This window comes from Tinamus guttatus, unplaced genomic scaffold (assembly GCF_059628265.1).
Source record: "Tinamus guttatus ecotype Peru unplaced genomic scaffold, ASM5962826v1 Tinamus_guttatus_pri_ptg000193l, whole genome shotgun sequence".
In the NCBI taxonomy this organism is placed as follows: domain Eukaryota; kingdom Metazoa; phylum Chordata; class Aves; order Tinamiformes; family Tinamidae; genus Tinamus; species Tinamus guttatus.
The window spans coordinates 2,264,870-2,289,411 of NW_028288727.1; the positions used below are offsets into that span (position 1 = coordinate 2,264,870).

The 24,542-nt window shown below is 41.5% G+C and overlaps 1 protein-coding gene across 1 annotated transcript in view; it reads right to left on the minus strand.

Moving 5' to 3' along the window:
* Positions 1 to 11,809, minus strand: part of SEMA3A (semaphorin 3A) — a 158,166-nt gene extending 146,357 nt beyond the window's left edge. Inside the window, exon 1 of the mRNA XM_010213041.2 lies at positions 11,683 to 11,809. Within this exon, the coding sequence (XP_010211343.2) occupies positions 11,683 to 11,794 (112 nt within the window). The 5' untranslated portion in view covers positions 11,795 to 11,809. The remainder of the gene's footprint in view (positions 1 to 11,682) is intronic.
* Positions 11,810 to 24,542: the final 12,733 nt, after the last annotated feature.

The following is a 24,542-nucleotide window of genomic DNA, read 5'->3' on the forward strand; positions in this document are numbered from 1 at the left end:
GGGAGGGTAGTTTTACAAACTACTAAAAAGCCAGTGCTGACTTAAGGAGTTCTTGCTTTTCCCTCCCTTGGCCACTTGTAATCCAACAAAATAACTTATCTCCCTCCCACAAAAAAAGAAAAAGAAAATCATTTTTAGACTGACTCCAGTTCAGTGCCTGGTGGACCAAGTGCTGCACCAATAGTGCACAAAGGGAGGAAAATGAGCAACAGATGCTCAGGCTGGTCCTGCTCGCTAAACCCTGGCCTTGAGGAACCTGGACTTGCCCCACGGAGCACTTGCTCTTAGTATTTTCTCACTAATAAGTGGGCCCCAGAGCAGCTCACTGCTGCATGTAATAGGTTCACAATCTGCTGCTGCACATGCAAGCAGTTCTCTCCAAACTCATGTCCAAAAGACCTAACAGAGTAGCTCAGCTCAAGACAATATTATGCTTTCACTGTGATTATCAAAAATCATTGCTATTCTAGCCATTCACTGGCTGCGGTTTCAAAAGAAAACCTGTCTTAAAACCTAAAGTCTCCTTTTTCTGTTTTTGTTTCAGGGTCCTATAACCAGAAACAAGTGGATATTTCCTAGCCTAAAAAGCCATCCCTCACCTCTCCTCATATAATTTACATACATTGATCACTTCCATATGTCTGGCATAAGGTAAAATAGTTTGTATGCATAGTAATGGGGGTGAACCCACAGTGAAACAAAATTCAGCTTTTGTCATATTTCTACACACTGATGGAAAACACTCTTAAAAGAGTGGCAGTTATTAAAAATATCCCTTTAAAAACTTTTTGTGTTAAGTCTCAGCTACAGAAATTGAGTCCAAAAATGTAAAAGTTGCAGTGCTCAGTCTTTTTGTCAGTACCTATGTTGCTGTGTAAATTAACAGGATCTGTGGTCCTCTCCACTGATATGGCTGTAGGATTTTTAATGGAGTTACACTTGATTTACACCAGAATAATCAGTGATAGACAAAATTCTTGGGAAGAATAATAATACATTTGGGTCTTCATAGTGCTCCACTTGAAGACAAATGCAAAGACATCTTTACTTCAGTAAGCTGAGTATTTCATATTGGTCTCTGTTCAAGAATTGGGTTTAGTTTTTCTAGCACTATCTTAACTGGCAGCTACCTGGCTGGCAAATGGTCCATAAAACACCTTGGTCTAATTTTCTTTTGAAGTTCAAAAGTGCATCATAAGCTCTTTTTTTTTTTTTTTTTTTGTTTCCTATATTTCTTAATTGAGGGAAGGAAAAATAGTATATTGCTATGGAAAAAAGAGAAAAGAGAATGTTTTTCAGAGTAAGCATTATAGCACCTTGAGGAAGTGTGGAAGCAAAGAAACAAATAACATTCATTGAGTCAATGAACTGGAAGTAGTATTTAAAAGCTACATTTAAGCTGTGTGGAATATCCAAACCACCAATTTTATTTTCACATGTGCCAGGCTGATGAGGGGAACAGGTGCTTTCGTACTTACTTTAGGAATGAAGGATGTGAATTTTAGCCATGCAGGATTCCTTTTTCTGAATTTATTGGGGCCGTTAATCCTCACTACTAGGCTGTTAAGCAAGGGCTTTCCAGAGAGGGAATCACCAATGACAGCCAATTAGACTGAGCTGATGAGGGAGTAATTGCCTAAACGGGAAGGGAACGGATGCCCTCATTCTTGGGGAAGGCTGGGAAGTGTCTTGGGTAAGATATGTGCAGAGTGGAAAAGAGGAATTATCCAAAATCAGCTTGTTTCAGAACAAGTTTGCCCTTGCTGGCATATGTTTGGGAGTGGGTGTTGCAAAGACTAAGGACAGAGGCTCCTTTCTCCAGTCGGGATCATCCCTAATCACCTTCACAGCATATTTAGTGAGAAATGTAGGCGGATGGTGGAGAAAAGTTTCCTGTTCAGAGCTGTCTGGAATATCCAGCATCAAATTAGATGCACTCTCTGCATTCTAGGCATGTGTTTCATGTAACAGGAGCACACAGCTGTGAATATAATTATTAGAATCACTTTAAAGTGATTATAAGCCTGTATGTATGTTGGTCAGAAGTAAGTTCTGACTAAACTTCAAGTATACACATTAATGGGATTATTCTGAGAGTAGGATACAGCTCTGAATAAGCATGGCAATAAGTATGGCAAGTCTCTGACCTCAAGCAATTCCTCACAGGATGACTTAATACCACTTTACAGGTGAGAAAGCTGACACCAAAGAGCCAAAGAATTAAAGGAATTTCATATTTATGGTGTTTTCTTTGATTCCCCTTGCAGTACAGACTTCTTGTGCATCAGGAGACGTGGTGCAGGGTTTCAGTTAACCTCCAGCCTCCTTTTGTATGCAAATACAGCAAAATTTTCCTACTTTGTGTGACTGCTGCTTGGTAAAGAGTGTGAGGTGCAGGGGATCTAAAAAGAATGATGAAAGACACCAAGTATTAAAGGGATGCCAGAAAAGGGATTAGGATTCATAAATTCCATACTCAAAGCAATATATTACAATTCCCTACAAGAAAATCACAAATGGAAATATAAAACACATTAAAAACACTCAATATCTGGAAAGTTGAATTAGACATTTATGATACATTTGACTTGATGCTCCAGGATGCAGAGAGAAAAAAAAATCCAGTGCACATTACAAATGTTTCACAAAATTCCTTAAATTCACATTTCACAAAATTCCTTAAAAAAGTATGGATTTCTCCTTGAAATGTGAAAAATCCCTATGTTTTTTACCTTGAGACAAAATCTCATTTACCTATTACCTGGGAGTCAATTATGATGACAGTACAAACAACTGTGGATAAATTTATACCAGCAATAATGAGAGCGGGTTACTATCTTGACAACTGCATGGTCAACGTACTGTAAATCCTCCCTTGCTGATGATTAGGACATTTCAGATAAGTGCAGACAAGCTCTTTAAGGAATCATGATGAAGAGCGACATTCAAGATCACTGCAATGAACAGTAAAGGTGCTGCAGTAATATGGAAATTCTGGTACCTGTAAAATGCATGCAATGTCCAGTGGAAGCATTTCTTTTCAGAATGTCTAAAATTCTTTCATCACAAGAAAGTTTTATGTTCACCTGATCTCTCTACCAGTAAATATGCACCCTTTTCTGTTATTATGTTAAAATATGCATTTACTGAAATGTTATCATACCTTCCTACACTTGCTCTTCGAGGATTGTCTCTGACATATCTTACAAGAGCAACATTTTAGAAATTAAGGAATTTCCCTTGCAGGAATTTTCCCTTAATTGTTCCCTTAAACAACTTCCCTGAGGAATTTGTTTATGCAGTTGTTTACAAGGACATCTTAGTAATATGTTCTGATGCTGCCTCTCATCTGCTGCAGCAGAAACGAATATGAAAAAAAAAAATCTAGAAGATAAAGTCTCCTCTCCAGGATCCCACAAATTTTATGCCTCTTTTCATGCCTTGATAGGAACTGACGTTTACCATATGGCCAGAGCAGAACAGACCTAGCACAACGGGCATGAGTTGGCCTACAGATGCTGCAGAGCAATAGTCAGCACAAAGTTGATCCTTGTACCGTTTTGAGAAAAATCACTTCTCTGGCAGGCAGAGATTCATGAAAAATTAGCCCAGTTTCAGTGGGCAGTCCATGAAAGAAGCAAAACAATACTGACATTCTGATACCTTTCCTTAATCTGAAGAGACTTTGCTCTGCTCCTTGTCAGGCACAGTGATGAAAGCTGTGCCCTGCTCTTCCTGGCTCTTCTGGGTGCTCGTGAGCTGTATTTACTGTCTGTTGCCTGTAGAAGAGGCCACCAACCTCTCTCCTTTGAAAGACAGCCCTAAATCCTTTAAATTATCTCCCAGAGCTTTTTTGTGTCCTTTTCTCACACAAGGCTGGAATTTCAAAAGGAGCCAAAAGGGGCCACCAGAACCAACATGAGCTTTGCTTCATTAGAGTGGAGACTAAAGGAGAGCTTTCTTTTTCCTTCTTGCACAAGTTAGATGAAAGCAAATAACTGTTCCATTCCTCAGATTGTTTCCTGCAAGATCCAGGCTTTGCACAAAAATATTTACAAGAGATGAGAATTTTATTTGACTGCTCACTTCTAAAGTTTCTGCAGCCTTCAGCTGGTGAGATAAGCAAGAAACCCAGCAAATGTCAAACAGTTTTAAAGCATTAGAAGAATGGCAAAAACTTCTGACTTTACGAAGTTTGGCTGTCGAACAGCAAAGGATGAAAACTGGATGTGACACAAAATGTGCTCACATATTGCAAAGATTGCTGCACATGAGTCTAGCCTGGGGTGGGGGGGGACTGCAATCACCAAAGAGAAAAGAATCTCATCTCCCACATTTGAAATTTTGACTGTTTGGAATATTTAGGAATAAACCTAAATTAGATTTCATCCTACTCTCACTAGTGATGAGATAACTCAAAAAAGAAGGGGAGCAGCAAGGTCCAGGCACCTGCCCTTTGAGTTGCACATATGCATTTCTGTGTGCAGAGCATCTTACATGAAGCTGAGCCTTGAAAACGTTCTACATTTAAAGTGTAGAAACCTTCAGAATATGACAGAGCTGATTACGAGACAGCTTATCAAAAGCTCGGAATGATTAAGCTAAAAGATTAGTGAAGCTCTGCAGACCCGGACAGTCCCTTCCAGCATGTAGCACTGGATTTGGGATGAGCTGATTTGTGAAAGGAGGAGAAATATGGGAAATGTGGGAGATAAATTGGACAACTGTCTTAAGAATATGAAGAATTTGAGTGGCATTCTATGTTTCTTGCTGTGATTTAAAGTGTAATATAAATTTAGATGACACAACATTTAGATGACCACAGCTGACCTCAAAATTACAGATACTCAGCATATGCACAAGTCTAATTGGGGGGATTTTTACACAGATTTAAATGTTTATGTGGACAGAGACAGTTGGTTTAATTAGGGTATTTTGCTATCAGAAGCCAGCCTAAGTTCATGAAAAGTAAATGAATAACAAAGGAGCTTAAGTCTTCTGCAGCCTGGATTAGCTCCCAGAGGTACCTCTTTTCTCTCATGGAGAGTAAAAGGAGCCTCATGGCAAAAAGAGAAGGGGACACTATGGAGAAGCTCTTCCAGGTGAGGAGAAAGGCAGAATTAAGATTCATGATGTTCTTAGCAACTGCAGCCATCCCTTTCTCACCCCTGCATAGTGGCACTGTCCCACTTGGGGGAGGGTAGGAAGGAGACAGGAAAAGTCAAGAAAATGCCCAATCACCCCAGCTATTCGCACCATCCACAGCTGTTACCGTAAGGGAGCAGTGGACCCCTGTGCAGGCTGCTAGTGGGAGGACCGTGAACTTGCAGACATTCCAGCAGGAGCTTTAATCCTGCCCGGGAAGGAATCCACTGAATCGCCCACCAAACACGGCACTGCCCCGCGACCCACGCGCGCACCCTTCATTAACAGGGTTGACACCACGACGACCTCCAGGGCTTCTGACTTGGCACACCCCACACGTTTGCTTAAAAATAAGTGCGTGGGAGCCCTAAGACAATTCCACCCTTTTTAGCTTTCAGACAACTGGAGAATGTCACAAGCATTGACAGCGCTTGGAAGGATGTGCTTCCATCTCCATCACTTAGGCACTGTCCCAAGTGAAGACCTGATTTTGCCTCAGATTGACTAAGGGTCAAGCCAGACCCAAGCTGATAAAGAAGCAATGGGGAATACTGGAGCATCTCTGTATTGTGGGTGTTTCCACTGCAATTTTCTAGGTACAAGGGAAAAAGACTGTGTCCCAGCAGGAGGAAATAATGAAGACATTTCCCTAGTATTAGTTTTTTAGGTGATTAAAGGCCCTATGCTAAATCAGAAATCCCTCAAAAACCCCAGCACAGAGTAAACATCAGCATAAGTCAGAGTATAGCAATGCCTTAAATAAAACCTGGCAAACACTTTCAAACAAGAAGAGATAAAAATACAAAACATTTTTCTGGTTCCTTCTTGGAGGGACCTCACTGTAAATGCTTTCTGTATACACTCACGTGCACATATATATTATCATAAATAATGCATGCACATGGTAGCAACCTGCAAAGACTGGGTTTCTTATTTTAAATCCTGATTTGCTGTATCTTATGGCATGCATAGACACCTGAATAAGTCCTGAGCATCCAGAAAGATGCTTCAGGCCCAATCGAAAAAGCCTCCAAGCACAGAAATCATTTTTAATGTAGACTTCAAGTATCCATAGGTAATTGAGCTCAGTGAAATTACAGTTATGTTTTTGTTTTTGTTTTTGTTTTTTTTGATAGAGGAGAATTTTAAAGACACTCTAACAAGCCACTCCCAAGAACTCCACACCTTGTCCATGGTGAAGGAACAGAGCTCCCAGTTCTGCCAAAACAGCACCTTCCGTGAATAATTCAGTCGTTTGCAATCCGTACAGCAAAAACATAATTACAGAGAACTTCAGCTTCCCAGAAAAGGAAAGCTTTGTAATACAGAAACCACTTTTTCCACCGGAATTAAATGGGAAAATTGGAAATGCAAAATGAAAAAATTGGGCTAGGCTTCACTCTCCTTGTTCCAATTACTCTCCAGCCCTAATTAGCTTGCTGAAAATTTCCCTATATAGGCAAGATTGGAGCTTAGGCAGTTCCTTCATCAGCTCCTGCCTCCTGTCAGCGCGTGGGGCATGCCAGGAAGGACATAGCCGGGTAAGCCGGAGGTCTGTCCTGTCCATGATCAATCCAGAAAAGACCCCAGGCAACTGAAGGTAAGAAGATCAGCACAGACGGGGAGCTTCTTCAAAGTATTCAAAATTTATGGGGGGAAAAAAAAAGGGAAAAAAAAAAAAAGAAAAAAAAAGGCATCGGACACCTTCACTGCCTCCTTCCCGAGATGAATGAGGTCAGGGAGCAATGCAGGAATGCAGCACCAGGAACGGTGGAAGCTGACACATGCTACCAGCCTCTGCCTACGCTGAAAAGGTCACCTGTTCTCCCATCTTACCAGCCTTCCTTACAAATTTGGAGTGGATCTCTCTTCTTTTCAGGCATGTCAGAGCCTAGAAATTCTATACAGAAAAACTCTGCACACTGCAGTTTAAGCAAAAGGCTTTTAAAACAAATACCTTGAAACCCGAGACAAACTCTCTTGCTAGTCCCATTTTGCTCCCTCCCTGCTGTTTCTCTCCCCTTTTCTCCCCCCGCTATATCCCACTTTCCCAATATTTGTGGAGTTATTGGCTTATGAGTTATGGAGTTTGATTGGAAGCAAAAACAACAATCCTACCCACTGGCAGGTCATCAGCTATAGCTAGATTAGGTCAACAAACTATAAATCAAGTATGATATTTATACCAACGTCCACACAGGTAATTCAGTGCTGTGCCATTGCAGCCTTGGAAGGGCACCTTGGCCTGATTGAAGCAGACAGCAGTTTTGCTGTGGCATTCTCCAGGGCCAGGATTTCACCCGTATGGAAATCTATCATACAAAAACGTAAATCAGCTGCACGTCAAGAATGGAGCAGTTCTTCCTATCACTGCAACTTTAAACAAAACACTTATTTTTAATATGGCTTGAATTGGAGCCAGGGAGTAATACAGCTAAATCTGTGCGCCATGCTTTTCCAGTTACTTATTCTCAAGTAATATGTATCCAATTGAGCAACAATAACAAAGAAAGAACCACACATGTACTCTTACGAAACATATTTAAAGCATTTGGTAATTTCCAATGAACAAATAGGACGCGACAGATGGATTGGAGAAAGTTGGGTTCACCAGAGCTGCTCATGCAGGGACAAAAATAAGTGTTGCCCTAGGAAAAGGCCTGCAAATCGGGGCCTATTGATGGAAACTCTTTCTCTGGGCGTATAAGTTTATATCAAAAGTTACTGTAACCAGTTATATCTCTGTGTCCTTACCTGACCGTATAGACAACAGCAAAAGAAAATAGGAAGCAAAACAAGAAATTCATCTGGAGTGAAGACTATGTTTATTGTTTCAAACTTTGCATACTCAGTCTGGTCACCCTCTTAGGGAGGAGGTAGAGCTCAGCAGAAGTTTCCTGAACAGAGTCTATGACCTAATGACACAGTATAGAGACTGTTACAACAGAGGCTGAAATTCAAGCCGATAAGATTTAGAGAAAAAAAAAATCTTTAAGGCCAAATTGTTTCCTGTCGGTTTATTGAAGGATCCCTTACTTTTGACTGATTGACAAGATAAATTCTTGTTATTTTTCAATAGGAACAACTCTGAAGAGCACCAGATGGGGAGCACTGAGGTAGAAGGGCTCAGCTGAGCCTTCGGTTTTATAGCTGGTTTTACTACATTTAGGCTATGATCCAGCACTCATTGGCCTCAGTGAACTTTGGATCAGCCCCTAAATCATCCGGAGATAACTATTATGCGAGTAAAAACCTTTCCAGTCCATGCATGTACATGAAAATGCTTGGAAGCTTTAAAACGTACTGAAGAAACCCCTCATGATGAACACAGCTTTTGCCACTGAGTTCAGCAGGTCAAATAATGTCCTCCCCAAATTTTCTCCTTCTAATATGCCACCAAAATCGAGCTGATAGAAACCAAATAACCAGAACTCTGTTTTACAATAAACAGAAGGAACCTCTTCAGACCACAGATGCAGCCTTAATATATGCATATACACTTTCCCTTCCTTCCCTATCCATAATGTGCCCTGTAGGATGCCTCTAATCTGCTGCAAGACTGTGAGTGACAAGAAGAGGAAGCAAGAATGGGGAGTTCACTAAAACTTCTGTCCAGCAACCTGGGAAATGGCAGAGCTAACACTGGACCTTTGAAAACAAGTGACCATAGGAAATCAAGGTTGGCAGGGATTTAACCCTTCAGGACTCATTTGGTAACTTTTAAAGCAAATGCCTGGACTTCTTAACCATGTTTGACATCTAATTAGTCGAGAAAAACAAGAAGGTAAAAAACATCCTTGCTACTCTTTTGAAATAAGGCACTGACAATTAGCTCCAAGGTATTTGTTTAGGCAAAAAAATACAAGCCTGCATGTTAAAACAAAGCACAATGTGAGTCAATGAAAAGAGAATTCACTTGGTTCACTCTTTTCACCCTGCATATTCTTTTCAATATCTTAAGTTTATTTTACTAGACCTCAGTTCATTATGGAGAGGCAGACTGGAGAAGTAACTGGAGAGGTTCTTTCTCTGATTGCAAGTAGTTTGAATAGAGATGAATCATATACCAATATATAGAGCAGGAATACATCCTGAAAGATACACATGAATATGTAAGGCATTCAATCAGTGTCAAAAAGACATATTTTCAATAGCTGCAGCTCTTAAGGCAATTTGTACACCAAGTGTTAACATTTATCTCTCTATACCATGCTATGCTGGAAAGAAAATTTGTCTTGAAAAGCACCAACTGATAAGCCTTAGTTTTCCCTGCCTAATAATGATATCCCTGTACTTAGGGATCAATGCAGCCGGACATTCAACACGTTCCTTTTGACCTGGCCAAGCATTTACACTGGTACTTAACTTTAAGCATGTGAGTAGTCTGATTTGAGTTGTAGGGTTACACATGTTTTAAGTCAAAGATTGATTAAGTACATATATGAATCAAAGGCAAGAGCGTGAATTCCTGAGTCTTCAGACATTTAACTTGCTTCCAGTTAAGCATGCATTTAATTTCTTCACTAGATTGGAAAAGAGGTTGCTTGATGTTTTGTACTCGTTTTCTTTTTACAGTGATTTACATTTTTACAGTGATGAAAAAAAAAAAAAACAGTTTCAATGTTCTTTTCAGTTTCCTGTTTTACTCATATAGGACTATATATTAAAATCTGATGTCTCCTGATCTAAAAAAAAAATAAAGAAAATTAGATTTTTTCTCCCAGCAAGAGCAGAACTGGAAAATAACAAATCAGCAGAATAACTAAAGGCTGCTAAACTGTATATGGATACAGTAGTGGGAGAAAACTCTGAGCCAGATCTGGCCACACTCTCTGAAATTAGTTTCCATGAAATCAGTCACTGTGAACAGGGACAGCAGACCTGGGCCACCAAGAAACTTTAAAAGGATAAAAAATAATAAATGATAATTAATTAGCCATTAAAGCCCTTTACAGGTATTTTTATAGGATTTATATTTCTATATATTAATCTGAGTTTCCACAGAATTATGAAAGTTTGGAAGAAATTAAGAGTTTTTTTTTAATGTGGCATGTTCATAGCTGTCTTCAGATACCATTATGCAAAATAATCTATTCTGTGTTGAAATTAAATGATTTTTTTTCTTATGAAAACCAAAGGAACACATTCAGAACCCTTAAACTGTTATTTTCACACACACATATATATCTTTTCAAGTTTAAACATATAACGATATGCATATATGTGCTCTGATGAAATTGCATTTCTCATATGATGCCTCCAAGTTTTGCAGGTGCTTAGTTTTCACATCTAAAGTGCGCAAACGATGCCTGCCTTGCACCAGAGAGAATTTTACCCTTCTCCCATTTGCTGCACAAGAAGGACAGATGAGAAAAAAAATAAACTAGAAAGCATATTTCTACTGGCAAGAAGTGTATTGACACTGCACTGTAAACTGAGCCTGACATCTATGACCAGGCATGCACACACATGTTCACTTTTTTCCACTGCAGAAGCACTGTGCTACTTTTCCTCCCTCCCCTCAGACCTGTACCTGCTTCTCCTTCCCTCAACCTTCAATAATGTGACAAATACAAAAAGTCAGCACTTCAGAGAGAAAGACAGATACATAGACACCCTTTTTAATGATGATACTGCACAAATTCTACAGTTTAAAGTTCTTCCCCCAGTTGCATATTGCCCAGATGTTGTGAGTTCTTCCTAAAATGTATCTACAGAGGAACTATACTCATAAGAAAGTCTGCCTACTTCAGAGCCCTCCTTTAGCACAAGCACTGTGATACACAAGTTAAGTACTGACATTGCAATGTGAGTAAGTGCCAATACACCATTCGCAAGGTAAATGCAACCTTGCAGCTCCCTTTCTTCAGTTACACCTTCCCTGTGATCACTAATGAAATACATCAGACTGCACCGAGAACAGTTCCAGTTCCAACAAATTGCACCGCGTTAAACATCCATAGGCAGCGTTTCCTAGCGCCTAACAGCCCTTTCCTCCTTTTCTGGGCTGATCTGCTCCTTTCAGTTTATAGTTTCTTGGCAAACCCACCATCTACTGCTTATGTTAGGCATCTGATTGTCAGATTTGCACAGGCTGAATATTCATGACTCGAAAATTAACCACTTCATGCCTTAAAAAAAAAAAAAAGGAAAGAAAAAATTCTAAAAAAGTGCATATGTATATATATATGTATGTATGTATGTATGTATGTATGTATCTTCCCCTATGGCAGGCTGCTCGCTGGGGCTGCCCTGCGTGCCCGGAGCCGAGCCGGGCGAGCCCCGGGGCTGCGGGCGCTGAGCGGGGGCTGCGCGGGTCGCGCCGGGCTGCGCGGAGCCCCGCGGGCCCCCGCGCCGCGCTCCGCTTTGTCTGCGCCCAAACTGGGGGGGTACCGAGCGGGGGATCCTCAGAGATCGCCCCGAGCACCGCTTTCTGTTTGGAAAGATATGAGGGGAAACGCCAGGGGAAGATTTGTTTTAGGCGGGGTAATAAATAATAACAAATAATACAAAAGAGGAGGAAAGAAGCAGACTTACCTTTGTAGGACAATTTGAGCCTGGGCACGTTGTTCTTCCCATGCTGGCAGTTCACGCGTCCCGCTAGGAAGACTCCCCAGGAGAGCAGGGCAATCCCGGCGAGGCAGCCCATGCTGCAGCGGCGGCGGCGGCGGGGTGCGCGCCAGCCGGGGCCGCGGCGCTGCGCGTCCTGCCGGGCGCCGCCGGCCACCTCGGCGCGACCTGCGGGAGCGGAGGAGGGAACAGGTGATGGCTCCGCGCTCCGCGTCCCCCCGCGGAGCCGCCGCCGCCGCTGGGGTAACTTGGAGCCCCCTTCTCACGCACACGCCGCGGGCCGGAAAAGGAGCAGCCCCCGGGCGGCGGCGGCGGCGGTGGCGGGGGGGGGCCGCATGATGCGGGCGGCGGCCCCGGGGCCGGGACCGGGGCCGGGCCGGGGCTGGCGGGCGCCGCGCTCCCCGCGCACATGGGCGGCGGGCGGGGCCGGCGGCGGGGGCGGCCCCGCGCACCGGGCGGGGGGGCAACGGGGGAAAGCGCGACCCCCGCCACCCCCACCCCGTGTCACACACAGGCAGAGGAAACACCGAGCAGGCAGCAAACACCCAGCGCGCCGGCGACTACAGGGACCCAGGACCCCCCAGCCCCGCGGCGGGGAGCGGGGCCTGCACGTTTACCTCCAAAAGCTGCTTGCACTTTGCACTGTTTCTCCTTTTTTTTTTTTTTAATTTCACTTTATAATTGGAATTAAAAGATGCGCTCAGTCGTTCTCCCTTTCCCTCCCCCCCCCCCCCCCTTTAAAAAACAAGAGCCGGGCACAAGCCGCGGCGGCGCTACCCACATGAATCCCATCTCTTGCCCATAACGTGATGCCGGCCGGAGGGCTCAGAACAAGCCACAAACTCTTCCGTCCGCGCAACTTGGCTGCCGAGGCTTTTAAAGCCTTGCTAGGAAGGCAGCTCCAGCCCTCCGCCCTCCCCACCTCCTGCGCTGCCCCGCTGCAACGCAAGAAATTCCGAGCAGAGCCGCTCCAGCCAGCAGCTCAAGACACGTATAGGTCTGGAGGGGCTTATAAATTACACCAGCGGATCCTCCGAAGCATTCTTGCAAGTCCAGAACGGTCCGGTCCTTCCCATTTCCAGCGTTCTGGGATTATAGTAGTTTTGTGTTTCAATACCGTGCAGCTACCTAATGATCTTTGTTTGTTTGTTTAAGCAAAAGGAGGCAGAAAATCCCCAGAGGTCACCTAAATGCTAAGGAGCTGTAAGTACATATAAGCAAACTTAACTCTTCCCTCCCACACAGCTGAACACCCCACTTATTGTAAGCAGCAGCTTGTTGCATTTTCCATGTTGTGCAGAACATTCAGTATAGTGTGCAATTTGGCGAATATTAGGTTTTCCAGCAATAGGTAGCATGTATCACCTCCCTGAGCAACACTGACACCTTGGAAGCCAACCTTTGCAAAGCACTGTCATCTGCAGAGAAGTGCCGGCTCTCCTCTTGGCTTTGCCCTCTGCTTCTCCAGAAGAAGGAGCCTGTGAGTGTTTTACGAGCAATGGCATCTGGAGTATTTGAGGGAGCTCTTTCCATTCTGCTCTTATTTACCTGGAGTTAGGGATCAGTTGCATAGTCCTGCCGAAGGGGATCGCGCTACGCTTTGAGTATTAGAGAGTTCAGGATTTCCTTTCTGCATCGTGACACTAAACTAGCGTCTAGCAAATGCCCTTAACTTTGCAACTGAAGTTCATAGCTGCAAATACGGGTGTCAGTGTGGTTCTAATTCAAGTGTAAAAACTCCTGCAGAATGAGGCTGGGTACACTGGTGAAGCGAGCGCTCAAACTCTGTCACTGCTGCTTTCATACCCATGCACCAAGGGGGGAAGGAGGGGCTTGTCCCCGTGCCTCTTTAGCAAATTCTTTTGCTTCCTGAGCTTAATTCATGAATCCTGCCGCATTGTATCTGCCAGGTCCAGCAACTCTATTGATCAGCGGCGTTGTTAAGCAAACAAAACCCCGCAAAATAATGTTGATCTTGGTCATTCCCACACTTGTTATCCCGAGCATTTTCATGCTCCGGGCAGTGGATTAGAGCTCCAAAATGACAAGAGACGCCTGTCTGTTTTCCATGGATTACTTGAAACAGACATTCACTCTGCAAAGGAATTCATGTCACTTTGAGATTATTTGGAGACTTGGCCTAATGAATTATCCTTTTGTACAGAGCAAACAATTAGAAGCAGAACACAAAAGATGCACCATATTCAGGACCTTATAAAACACATAATTTTACAATGGGGTTGTTACACTCAATTTCCTTCTAGTTGCATAAAGAAGGCACAGCTACTTTTTTTGTTTGCTTTCTTTTTTATCCCCTTCCCCCCCCACACACACACATAAAGAAAAGAGAGCAAGAAGCTAAAATCGCATCTTTCTAATATGGAATGAATGTGTAACACTCTAGGCTATTTTCCAGCAACCAAATAAATAAATCATGGATCTCAGCCAATATATTTTGCCCAGAAAACATATGGATTCCGTACAATAAGCACTAACGTAGATAAGATTTGCATTTGCAGAGATAAAGTGCAGAAGCATTTTTAGCTCACTCCGTACCCCCATCACAAGTGGCCCCTGGGTCTCCCTCTGCTCTCAAGCTCAGGAGTGCTGGTAGCACCCACGCTCTTATTTTCGGTAATGGCATTTACTCTGTACAGTGTTCTACCTCTCAAAATCCAGATACGCACACGAGTGGGCTCTGTTTAAGAGGTCTGGTCTCATGCTGTGTGGCATAATTCTTCATATATTTATATATATATATATATATTTAATATCACCTTTCAGTACGGGCAGCAACTTCCCACTGATGGATCTTGTAGAATTTCCTACCCAAATGTGTCTGAGCTTTTGCTCTGGGCCATTCATTCTGAATTACTCTTCCAATCACCTGCAAGTTGGCATCATTCGGAGCTTTTCATTAGAAAGAAACAACCTTACCTGACTCATCATTACTTCAAATCTTCTCACTGCTGCTGTGATTTTTATACTTAGAAGCTCTTGAAAGCCTAACTGCTCTAGGAAGGTCTTTAGCGTGCTTTAAAAATGTACTTATGTGTTTCCAGAATCATTTCCTGTGTTTTAGATGAGTCATTATGTGTTTATATTGATGCAATCAGGTGCTTCTCAGGAATTGCCCAGGAATTACCCAAATCCTTTTTTGATAGGCAATACTAATCCAGTAATATTTGAGCAAAAGATTTCTTAGTTCAGTGTGGAATTTGTGGATAAAATCGGAGGGGAAAAAAAAGAAAACCCTCTGAGACTGTACCTGGTTGTTAAACACCCCTCCAGAGAATGCACTCTTGTAGGAAATGTGAAACCCTAACTCTGATCACTTCCTGCTCGAATTTCCTCCGCTAGCAGGTGAGCTGCTTCCCAAGCAGGATATTTACAGTTCTGGAAAGGGTCTCTGAATTTGTTCTGGTTGTGATGTATAGTGATATTTTTGATACACTTTGTAATAACTGAAGGATTATTGGGCCAAAAGCAGGCTCAGTCTGTAGCCCTGCTATAAGTGCATTTGTCATCCCATGGGTGAGAGCCTCGGGATGCATCTTCACAACACATTAGCTTCAGAAGCAAAACCCCGTTTGGGAAGATTCAGATCTCAGCTGTCATTCCTCACTTCGGTGTCACAGACTGCCACTGTCTTATTCACGATGACATTGGATGCAAGCTTTGGGTGGACTTCCTAGAAACATGACTTAAAAAGAAACAAATGTTTGAAAAAATGTCTGTGGAGGTGGGAAGTTTATTTTTTTTTTCATGGACTCAGTGTTGCAACTGGCTTATGGGGCAGTAGATGCTCTGACCTGGCATGGAGGAAGAGTAACTCATAGTGCAGGGAGGTTTCGGGATTTCTGAAGTTGGCTTCAATTCTGCAGGCAACTTGTCATGAAATTAAACCTTTAAGTCCAAGTCCTTTGTCTCGAACAGACAGGAATTTAAACCTGGAAGCTATTTGATATACTGCTGAATGTTGTCATGATTGCTCTTCTCTCTTTCTTACAGAAGAAAAGGAAAGAAAGGAAAAGGAAAACTAAAAGGCCTGTATGGTGAAGAAAAAAAATGCTCTGATATCCACACCTGCTGAGCTGGATATCACTTTTTTTTTTTTTTTCCTTTAATGTTGATCATTATCAGTAGCTCAAGAGGCTATAAATAGCTGTTTCCACCTGGATCTTAAGGGACTTGAAATTCTGTGCAGTGGCACTTTTTACGTTCTGAAATAATCACAGAGCAAAGTTACTTAAAATATATCAGCAAAAATGGAGTCCAAGGTGTAGAGTTTAATGTTTTATCAAGATGGATTTGCCAAAATCACTGGCTTGCATCCAGAGCTGGAAATATTCTTGTTGTTGGAAGTCTAGACATGTCTTTCTCCAGTGCTCCCTTGGGCTACGTTGCATTTGATAGCTTTATTTGAATCTCCTGAATCTACACAAATCCATAACATTTTGTGTTATTGCATGTGATCAGGTTGTTAACCAAGCCAACTAGTACCTGCAGTCTCTCAAAAACACCGCATCTTACCATCTTGTCACAATCAGCTTTTCCTTCATTTCTCAGGGCTAATGAGACTGTACTACATGTGATGTTTGTACTTTTGGCAGCATAATGGGATCTGTATCAGGATGATGTGTTTTATTCACAATGCTTTCAGGCCTATTAAACACCTCATCAAATTCTTCAAAAATATCCTTTGCATCCTGTTCTGTAGACAGGTTATGTGCCCGTCTCAACAGTTGCATTTGCAGATTGCTCTTCAGACTTAAATAAACTTTTCCTTTTCCTTGGTACTCTGCTGCTTGATGCCCAAATGGTCTGGCAGCGACAATACCTTGAACCACTAGTAAGCAATTTTACATACTAGCAAGCATGTGACATTATTAAGAATTACAGAAAGTTTATTTTCTCCATCTCATGGTAAGGCTCAATAGCTTCTGTTTCCAATGGATTAGCTCTTGAGTGCTCATCCAAACTGAGCAAAAATTCCAACTCTATTAACTTTTGAGCACTGCTACTTCCATCCTTCCGATTGCTTATATTTATTGGCTGTTGGGCCTTAACTGAGGAAACACTGGCAAAGACATATGTTTTTTTTTACAGGGGATGAGGGAAATGCAAGGAAAGATTTGATGTTCTAATTCTTTAGAGAAAGGCCAATGTAAGAAAAATAATTGCAAAGGGGAAAATAAAGCAACAACTACAACCGTGCAACAGTTGGCTCCTTAAATCCAGTCTTTGCATGTTGAACTTTCAGAGGAAATTCTAATCAAGTAGGAAAGTCTATGATCCCTCAAACTAGAATAGAGAATGACTTATTCTTCTAGCCCAACAAAATTAATGGTAGAGGGATCCCTGAAAAGATAGTCAGTCAGTTCATCCCGTTTCCCCATTGCTATCTCCCAAGCCTACTTGCAAATTGTATTACAAATGTCTTATAGATTCAGCTAGTTCGGTGTTCACATCCATTTTAGACATTTTTAACCAACATTTTTTTCAGAACTAGAACAACGGACAAATATTTTCCCCAACAAAATCCGATCCAGAAAAATAAGGGCCTGCTTCTATACCCTTAGAAAGCAGTAGATAGATATCAAAATAATGATTTTCAGAATTTCCCTTTTTGCCTTTGAAAATTCCATTACTGATTTGCCTCTTCAGACCCCTGTCTACCTTTCAACATCTGATCCTAAGGGATCGAGTGTGTGTTCAGGGCCACACACTGAGATCTCAACATGACAAGAAGTGGCTGCTGCCTTTCTCCCATGCCACATCCTTGCCTTTTCATTTGTAACAGTATTTAAGTCACTCCTGTCAATCCTGAGAGTCCCTCCTTATCACTCTGTATGCAGAAGATCACTAGTTCTGCTGTATCTGGGATCCATCATGGGCAACCTTTTGGCCCTCTGCCGTTTTGCTTAGTAACCTTTACTGCCAGGCGTCAAAGACTTGAAAAATACACCACTGTGTGTGCCACCCGCTCGTCACAGGCTTTCAAATAGCCCAGGTGAACTCCCAGGGCATCACTTTTTATTCCTTCTCTCCATGTTTTTTTCCCTTTCTTTCTCCTTGTGCTGAGTGGTTCATTATTACTTGACAAAGACACAAGAGCAACAAAACGATAACCATGGGCTGTCATCATCATACATCTACCCTGGTTAACCTTCTAGACTGAGAAAAAATCCTTTTCAGTGAGGATTTGTTTTGGTTTGTTTTCATGGGCATAGTTAGAAGCTGATTTTGTTGAACAGAGTGTGTGGGTGCAAATAGTCTTTGCTATCAAATCAAATAATATCACACTAAATATGAGATCAGTGGTCAGTGCACAGCTTCCAAAGCCCACACTGAGTGCAGTGTAGTTGCTGCTCAGCCAGGCTGTAGAAGCTGTGGATAGCAGGCAGGTTGTGATAGTTGAGGGAAATCTGGCTGAACTTTCAATAATTTGATCTCTGTAAATGCTTTTAGTGTCAGCAATAGGTGAAAGTGTGTGTTAAAAGAGAAGCAAGGGATTCAAAGAAAAACAGGCCCTAAAAAAGCATTCCCTAACTCACTTTTCCCCTCTCAGTCACCAGTGAATAGGGATTTTTGAAGGCGAGGAGAACTGTGTCCCTCCTCAGGAGGGAATTTGTGACAGTTTGAGAAAAGCTTTTCCATTACATTATTTTCATATATTTTTTTTCTGTGATATCATAGTTCCTGGTATTTTGGGAAGGTGAATAGACACACAGGAAAGAAAGATTCTCTCTGTTTCCTGAAAAGTGTTGAAATCCAAAGTAAAGTAAGGATGGAGCTGGACCAGTCAGTCACATAAATCTCACCCATGGAAATTCAAGTGTAGGTTAAACCCATGCACACGTATATACTTAGAACAATGCCCTAGGAAAATAAACTGAAATCCTGCTCTATATCTTAGTCATTCTAAGAACATTTCAGATAGATAGACTGTATTTTGCTGCGTTGTTTCTCTCAGAGAGAGAAACAGGGAGAGAGTAGAGATAGCACAACCCTATTTCTCCTGCATCTTGCGGCGGAGATGGCAGCACGAAGGAACATCAGGTAGCAAGATGCACATCCTCCACCCTTGAAATAAGCTAGTCCTGCCAGCACTTGGGCTGTCTGAGAAAGTTAAGAATCTCTAAGTCCAAACCATTGCAGTTCATCTTTGCTTCCCTTCTCTCCAAACAGGCTCACAGGGTGCAATTTCCTTTTGTAAGAGGTGGCAGGAAACATATGGCCAGAGGCAGGGAGGAGGCTGTGCCAGAGCCACCTGACACCCTGACAGCATCCTTATCCAAGATAAGAACAAACGGGTGGTGGGGTGTCATATCCCTCTGCCATTCCCTGAAGCGGAGCGGCAGGAGGGATGAAGAAGATGCTGGCGCTGGAAATTATCCCTGTGACAATGCAAATCCTTAGTTCTGGCCCAGAATTAGCTACTTAGCAACACCTTAATGACTTATGATCAGATTAGGAGGGAAAAAAAAATCATATGCAAAGAAGCGAGCTACAGAGATCATGTAAAAACAGGACAATTGCAACATGTTTTATGTTATACCAAAATAGTCAGGGAGAAGACTGGACACATATGTACTCTCTCTCTCTCTCTATATATATATATATGTATATAAAGAGACCATACATTTTGTATGTATATAGTATAGTATAAAAATAGCATAGCTATCCTTCTTCATTTTCCCTGGCTTTTCAAAATATCTCACAGATGGATTCTCAGGTTTTTCTTTTTTGTTGTTTCTTTTTCCTTTTATTTTTTTTTCTGTTTAAAGCTTATATGCATCTTCCACTTGCTTCATGAATTTCTCAGCCAAATCACAAGAGTGTTTCTTAAAGCTTTACATAACATTCTTTTAAACTATAAATATATGCCTATAAAGGTTGCTTTTCTCCTCTTTTATTTTTTTTTATTTTATCCTTATATGTTTATCTCTACCTTCAAGTGAAATAGAACAAGAATATGCTCATGAAAGACAAAAATGCTATTGTTTATACTGATCGGTACAGACTAGGCAGTCAGGGGGAAAAAACGAGGCATCTGTTGAATACAAATGAAGACAGCAGGTTGGTGTGCGAGTATTCAGGTTCTGAAGCTCCTTGTCATCTGCTTTTAGCGACTGAAACCTTACTCCTCTCCCCCACCAAGGGACCGGGCGCTGGGAAACGCGATGATATCTGGTCGCCTGCTTGTCTCGTGATTGCAGAGAGGACACACACAAGTCCAGTTTTTACCCAGTTAAGTAATGTCAGACCTAAGTTTGTCCAAGCTAATTTTGTTGAGAAAGACTTTATTTTTCAGGTGCTTTTAATGAGCTTGCAGATGACTTGCATGATTTTGCTAATGATAAGGAAGGGTGCACCAAGGCCTGGGGTTAGGCTCTGCAAATGGGTTATCATGATGGCAAAAGCAACTGTTGAGAGCTCCTAAGTGCCCAAAAGGTCTATATGGTGCTTGGGCAAAGGGGAATTTTCACAATAAATTGTGAAAACTTGAAGGAGGAGGGGAAAAAAAAAAAGCCCACATCCCAGACTTCAAACAAATCTTGCTTTCTGTTTTTCTTCCCAAGCATTGAACATAATGTAATATGACGTATTACATTCCACCTTCTCTATTTTGAGGGGGATAAATAGGTCTAACTTGTGAAAAAAGGACATTAAAGCCAAATTTTGCTCTCAGTTGCCCTGATGCCAATCCTAATCAGATGCAGCTCCTCCAGATTCACTCTGCTGCAGAACGTGGCTCTTGGAAGAGCAGCTGTCACCTTATGGAAAACTTTGGGAAATGTCTTATTTGGAAACAAGAGTTCTTCTGTGTCGCAGATTTCCCTGTGCTCCTTCCCTCTCATTCCTCCTTTCTGGAGACAGCGCATTAAAACAGAATCACTGTTGTCTCTTAAGAATTTATCTGCTCCTGCACTTAGTCCCCACCTGACATGGTAATCCCCTGTTTGTGACATAATAATCATTTTTACAATGACCGATTGTGATACCACAAGCTGGCCTTAAAATCTGATCCGAAAAATGCATTTTACTCTGATAACTTACATAATGTCATATCAGCTTACAGCTTGGAGATGATCATTTCAGCCAAGTGACATCAATTAAGTTTTCATACAAGGGAGTGGTGCACTTGATACAACTCTCTAGAGATAATTCCCTCTGGAGTTTATGGTTTTATGATTTGACCTTTAAAAAATATTTCCACTCTCTACCCAGGGCTGAGTTAGGAAAGTCTAATGACTTTGCTGAAGCAGAAAAAAAAATAGGTATATAATCCCATCCAGCCTTCCACAGGAATTAAAAGTCACAACAAGCAGAAGGTTAGGAAAAGGGGAATCAAATGCAAAACGTAACATCATTTCTCAGGAATCATAAATGACTCTTCAAAATGACAATGACTTATAGGACTAAGGAAAACAACATCCTTGGCAAGTGCTGAACAGACCAAGAAAGCTGGGACCTTTCTACAGTTTGCAGCGTGGTGGTTGGGATTACAACACTGGTTGCCCTACAGCTCAGAGCTTCATCCCTGCACGCTGCCATCCTTGGCAGCTCTAGCTGCAGTTGCTCACAGGTTTGCACATGCTGCTCTGGAGCAGTGCCGGGGTGTGTTGAAACCGTGTGCTACAAATAGCGCAGCCCGTACGCGCCAGCACCGGGAAGAGCCAATTCTTGCTCACCCTGCGCGTGTGTGAAGGACCTCCAGGAAAAACAGAAATCGAAGGCTACGTAGCCTGGACCTCCTCTGCCTTGCAGCTGAAAACACTAGAAAAATGGCAAGCTGAGCCTAAACTTCAGCATGGTGACTAACAACTCAGCCAGATGCAGGACCAGGATTTTTAGCCTCTCAAAACAGGCCTTTGTGCAGAGATTTGAGATGTAAACTATGTTTAATGAATACTAAACTCCGGATTGTTTCAATGAGCAGATTCAACATTTCCTTCTAAAATAGATGTTTCTAAGTAAGTGAATTATTGTCTCAAGTTAAATATTTTGCCTTTTATAAAATCTCCACATACAAACCAACAGGTGGAAGAAATAAACAATGATTTTATCAATATTCCCTGTGAAAATCATTATTTTACAGTCATTTTTTTCTCATTAAATATCTCAGAAGTTCTCCCTGTTCCACAAGTTTTGTTTTCGCAATTCAAGAGAACTCTGGCTGGCAAAGGACTTATTTTCCTCTTGGTTAAATGTCCTTCTATGGTGAAATGTTCCATCTGGAGTGCCCGGCTCAAGAAGCGTAGAAGTAGATTTCTCAGTGCTATCATCTCCTCCAAAAGCCATGTGCACACAAGATGAGTCTTTTGCCCCATAAGATGGATCCCTGATGACATGAATTAGTATATAGCATGTGTTCTTTTGGAAAACTTTGTTTAAAATTGAGCACTGCTTGATGATACTCTCCAGCAATATTGCATTACAAAACTGATTATAAAAATACCACAACCACAATATGAATAAAGTTATCCATTCTGTTTGCCACACCAATACCATACCATGGAAATCCGTCCTAGATTTATTGACCGCAAATTATTGTATATGTGAAATAAATTAGTTGGAGAAAGAAGCATATCTTTATGGCTTTCAGCACATGTCCCGTGGAAACAGCATGAAAAATGCAAAACCTATTTCACTAATCTCTTCCAAGATTTTGTATCTGCAAGAGCTACTTCCTCAAAAGCCATATTTCTTTACTGATCATATTTTAAAGACTCCTGAAAGAAAACTTTCAATGCACGATTTGATGAAGAATATTAACTTGCTCGCTTATTTATTGTTTTGTTTGTTTGTTATGTTTTTGTTGTTGTTTGTTTTTATTTCTAAGATATTATACAGTAAAATAACTGGAAAGGATAAGTTTGAGATGAGGTTACTGTGTTGTTGCACAAAATTGACCTGGCCTCTAGCCAACTGCTAGTCTCATTTTCATTAAGACAGAGACAGTCGGGTGAAAATTAAGAACCTTCTAATGAAATGTGCGGGTGGATTAAGTTACAAGCGGCAGGACGCATTGCGCTATTTATCTCGCTGTGCTTGCCTGACTTGCTGGGCCAACACTTATGACAAACGTTCTCTGCCCAACCTATTTGCAAGAGTATTTTCATTAAAAGTAACATGATTGAGTACACTGCTTTGCTCATAGCTGAGACATGCTTCAATGTTTATATCAAAGCAATTAAACTGTGTTGTTTTAAGGCAATAAAAATGGTTCTGTAATTGCCACATGTTCTCCTCCGTCATTTTCTGCAGACTGGAAATGAGTTTCCTAGCTTTCTGTTAAGGATATTTCATCCTCACTCATCTGTCCTTTTAATTTTTCCTCCCTTTGATTAGGCGTTGTGTTATAAAACATTACAGATTTTTTTCCTTTTGTGATTGTAGTTTTTTCTTTTTTCTAACATGAATAACAAAGAAACCCAAGCAAATATTGTTGTTATTTGTTGTTATTGTTATTATTATTATTATTGTTATTATTATTATATTTCAGGCCTTATTACTGCATATGCATTATATGCATTATCATGGTTGTACCTGACAGGCATAATTCCTGAGCAGCTCAATTAAAAGACTGAAGTCACACACAATCATTTCATTAACATACTCTGGCTGGCAGTTGAAAAATGTGTTACATAGCTCCCTCTGACACATCTGCTCTCATGAAGTGTGGACCATCATCTTCATAAATGTGTATTGATTCTGAGTGCCTCCATCAAAAGCAAATTAAAAGAACAGGAATTTCAAATAATGGATGTATTGAAAAATGACTTTTTATTATTTGGAGGCAAGTATTGCTCCACAAGCTACTGCTTCTGAAAATCTCTTGGAAGGCATTACTTATTGATTAAAAAGTTGGGGAAATAAACTTTAAAAATCTGTGCTACTGGCTCTCCCTATGCATTTGGAAAATAAAGGAAAGGTCTTCTCCATATCTGAAATGATAGGAAAGCTTTTTTATTTTTTTATTTTTTTGTAAGAACTTTTGATATCTTCTGAGAAATATTTTTCTTTGCAGTCGTTAAAACTAGGGCACCAAGAACCTATTCAGATCTGGTTTGAGGTCAGCTCAAGGCATGGAAGGACCTGGGGCACAGAATCACATCCAAGGCCATCAGGAGTGTGTTAGCTTATACTAAGAGCATTGGTATACTCTGCTTAGCAGCAGCTCTGGTTGTATGGAGACAGCCTAGGGAGTACAACAGGTAACAGGCACTTGGATAGTCAGAAAAGTAAACACAGGGTAACACTACCTGGCCTTCCCAGGAAAGTAGCATCACCGAAGGCTGAAGTCCTCCCAGGGTCAGTCCTGTCATAAATGAGCATCAATTGCACCTAACACGAATATTTTTTAGCAGGAAGTCTCAGCAAAGACAGGAAGGAAAAGAATGGAGAAAGGAGATGATAAAAACAAAGCAAGCAAAACCAAAACAAATCAGAAAAGTGATATTCTCTGAGCTCAGACAGTGTTTATCTGGTGGGAAAAAGAGCAGCAGCTATTCCTGGGGAACGTTATGATTATTAAGGGCACTAATGCTGAGTTTGTATGATATCTTGTACATTTCCCAAGAGAAAAGATCTGAAATAGTCAAATGGCAAGAGTCACATTAGAGACATAGAGGTGAAGGTGATTTCCCATTCTCACACCAGACGACAGTGGTGGCGCCCTGAGTTCAATCTAATTAAATATTATATATATTGGACTGTCCTGGGTCCCTGAGACATCTCAGCTGAAGAAAGCATGATGTCACGATATCTACTTCTAAGGGAGAGGCCTGATGATAGTATTCTGCTTCAAACTGCCTTAT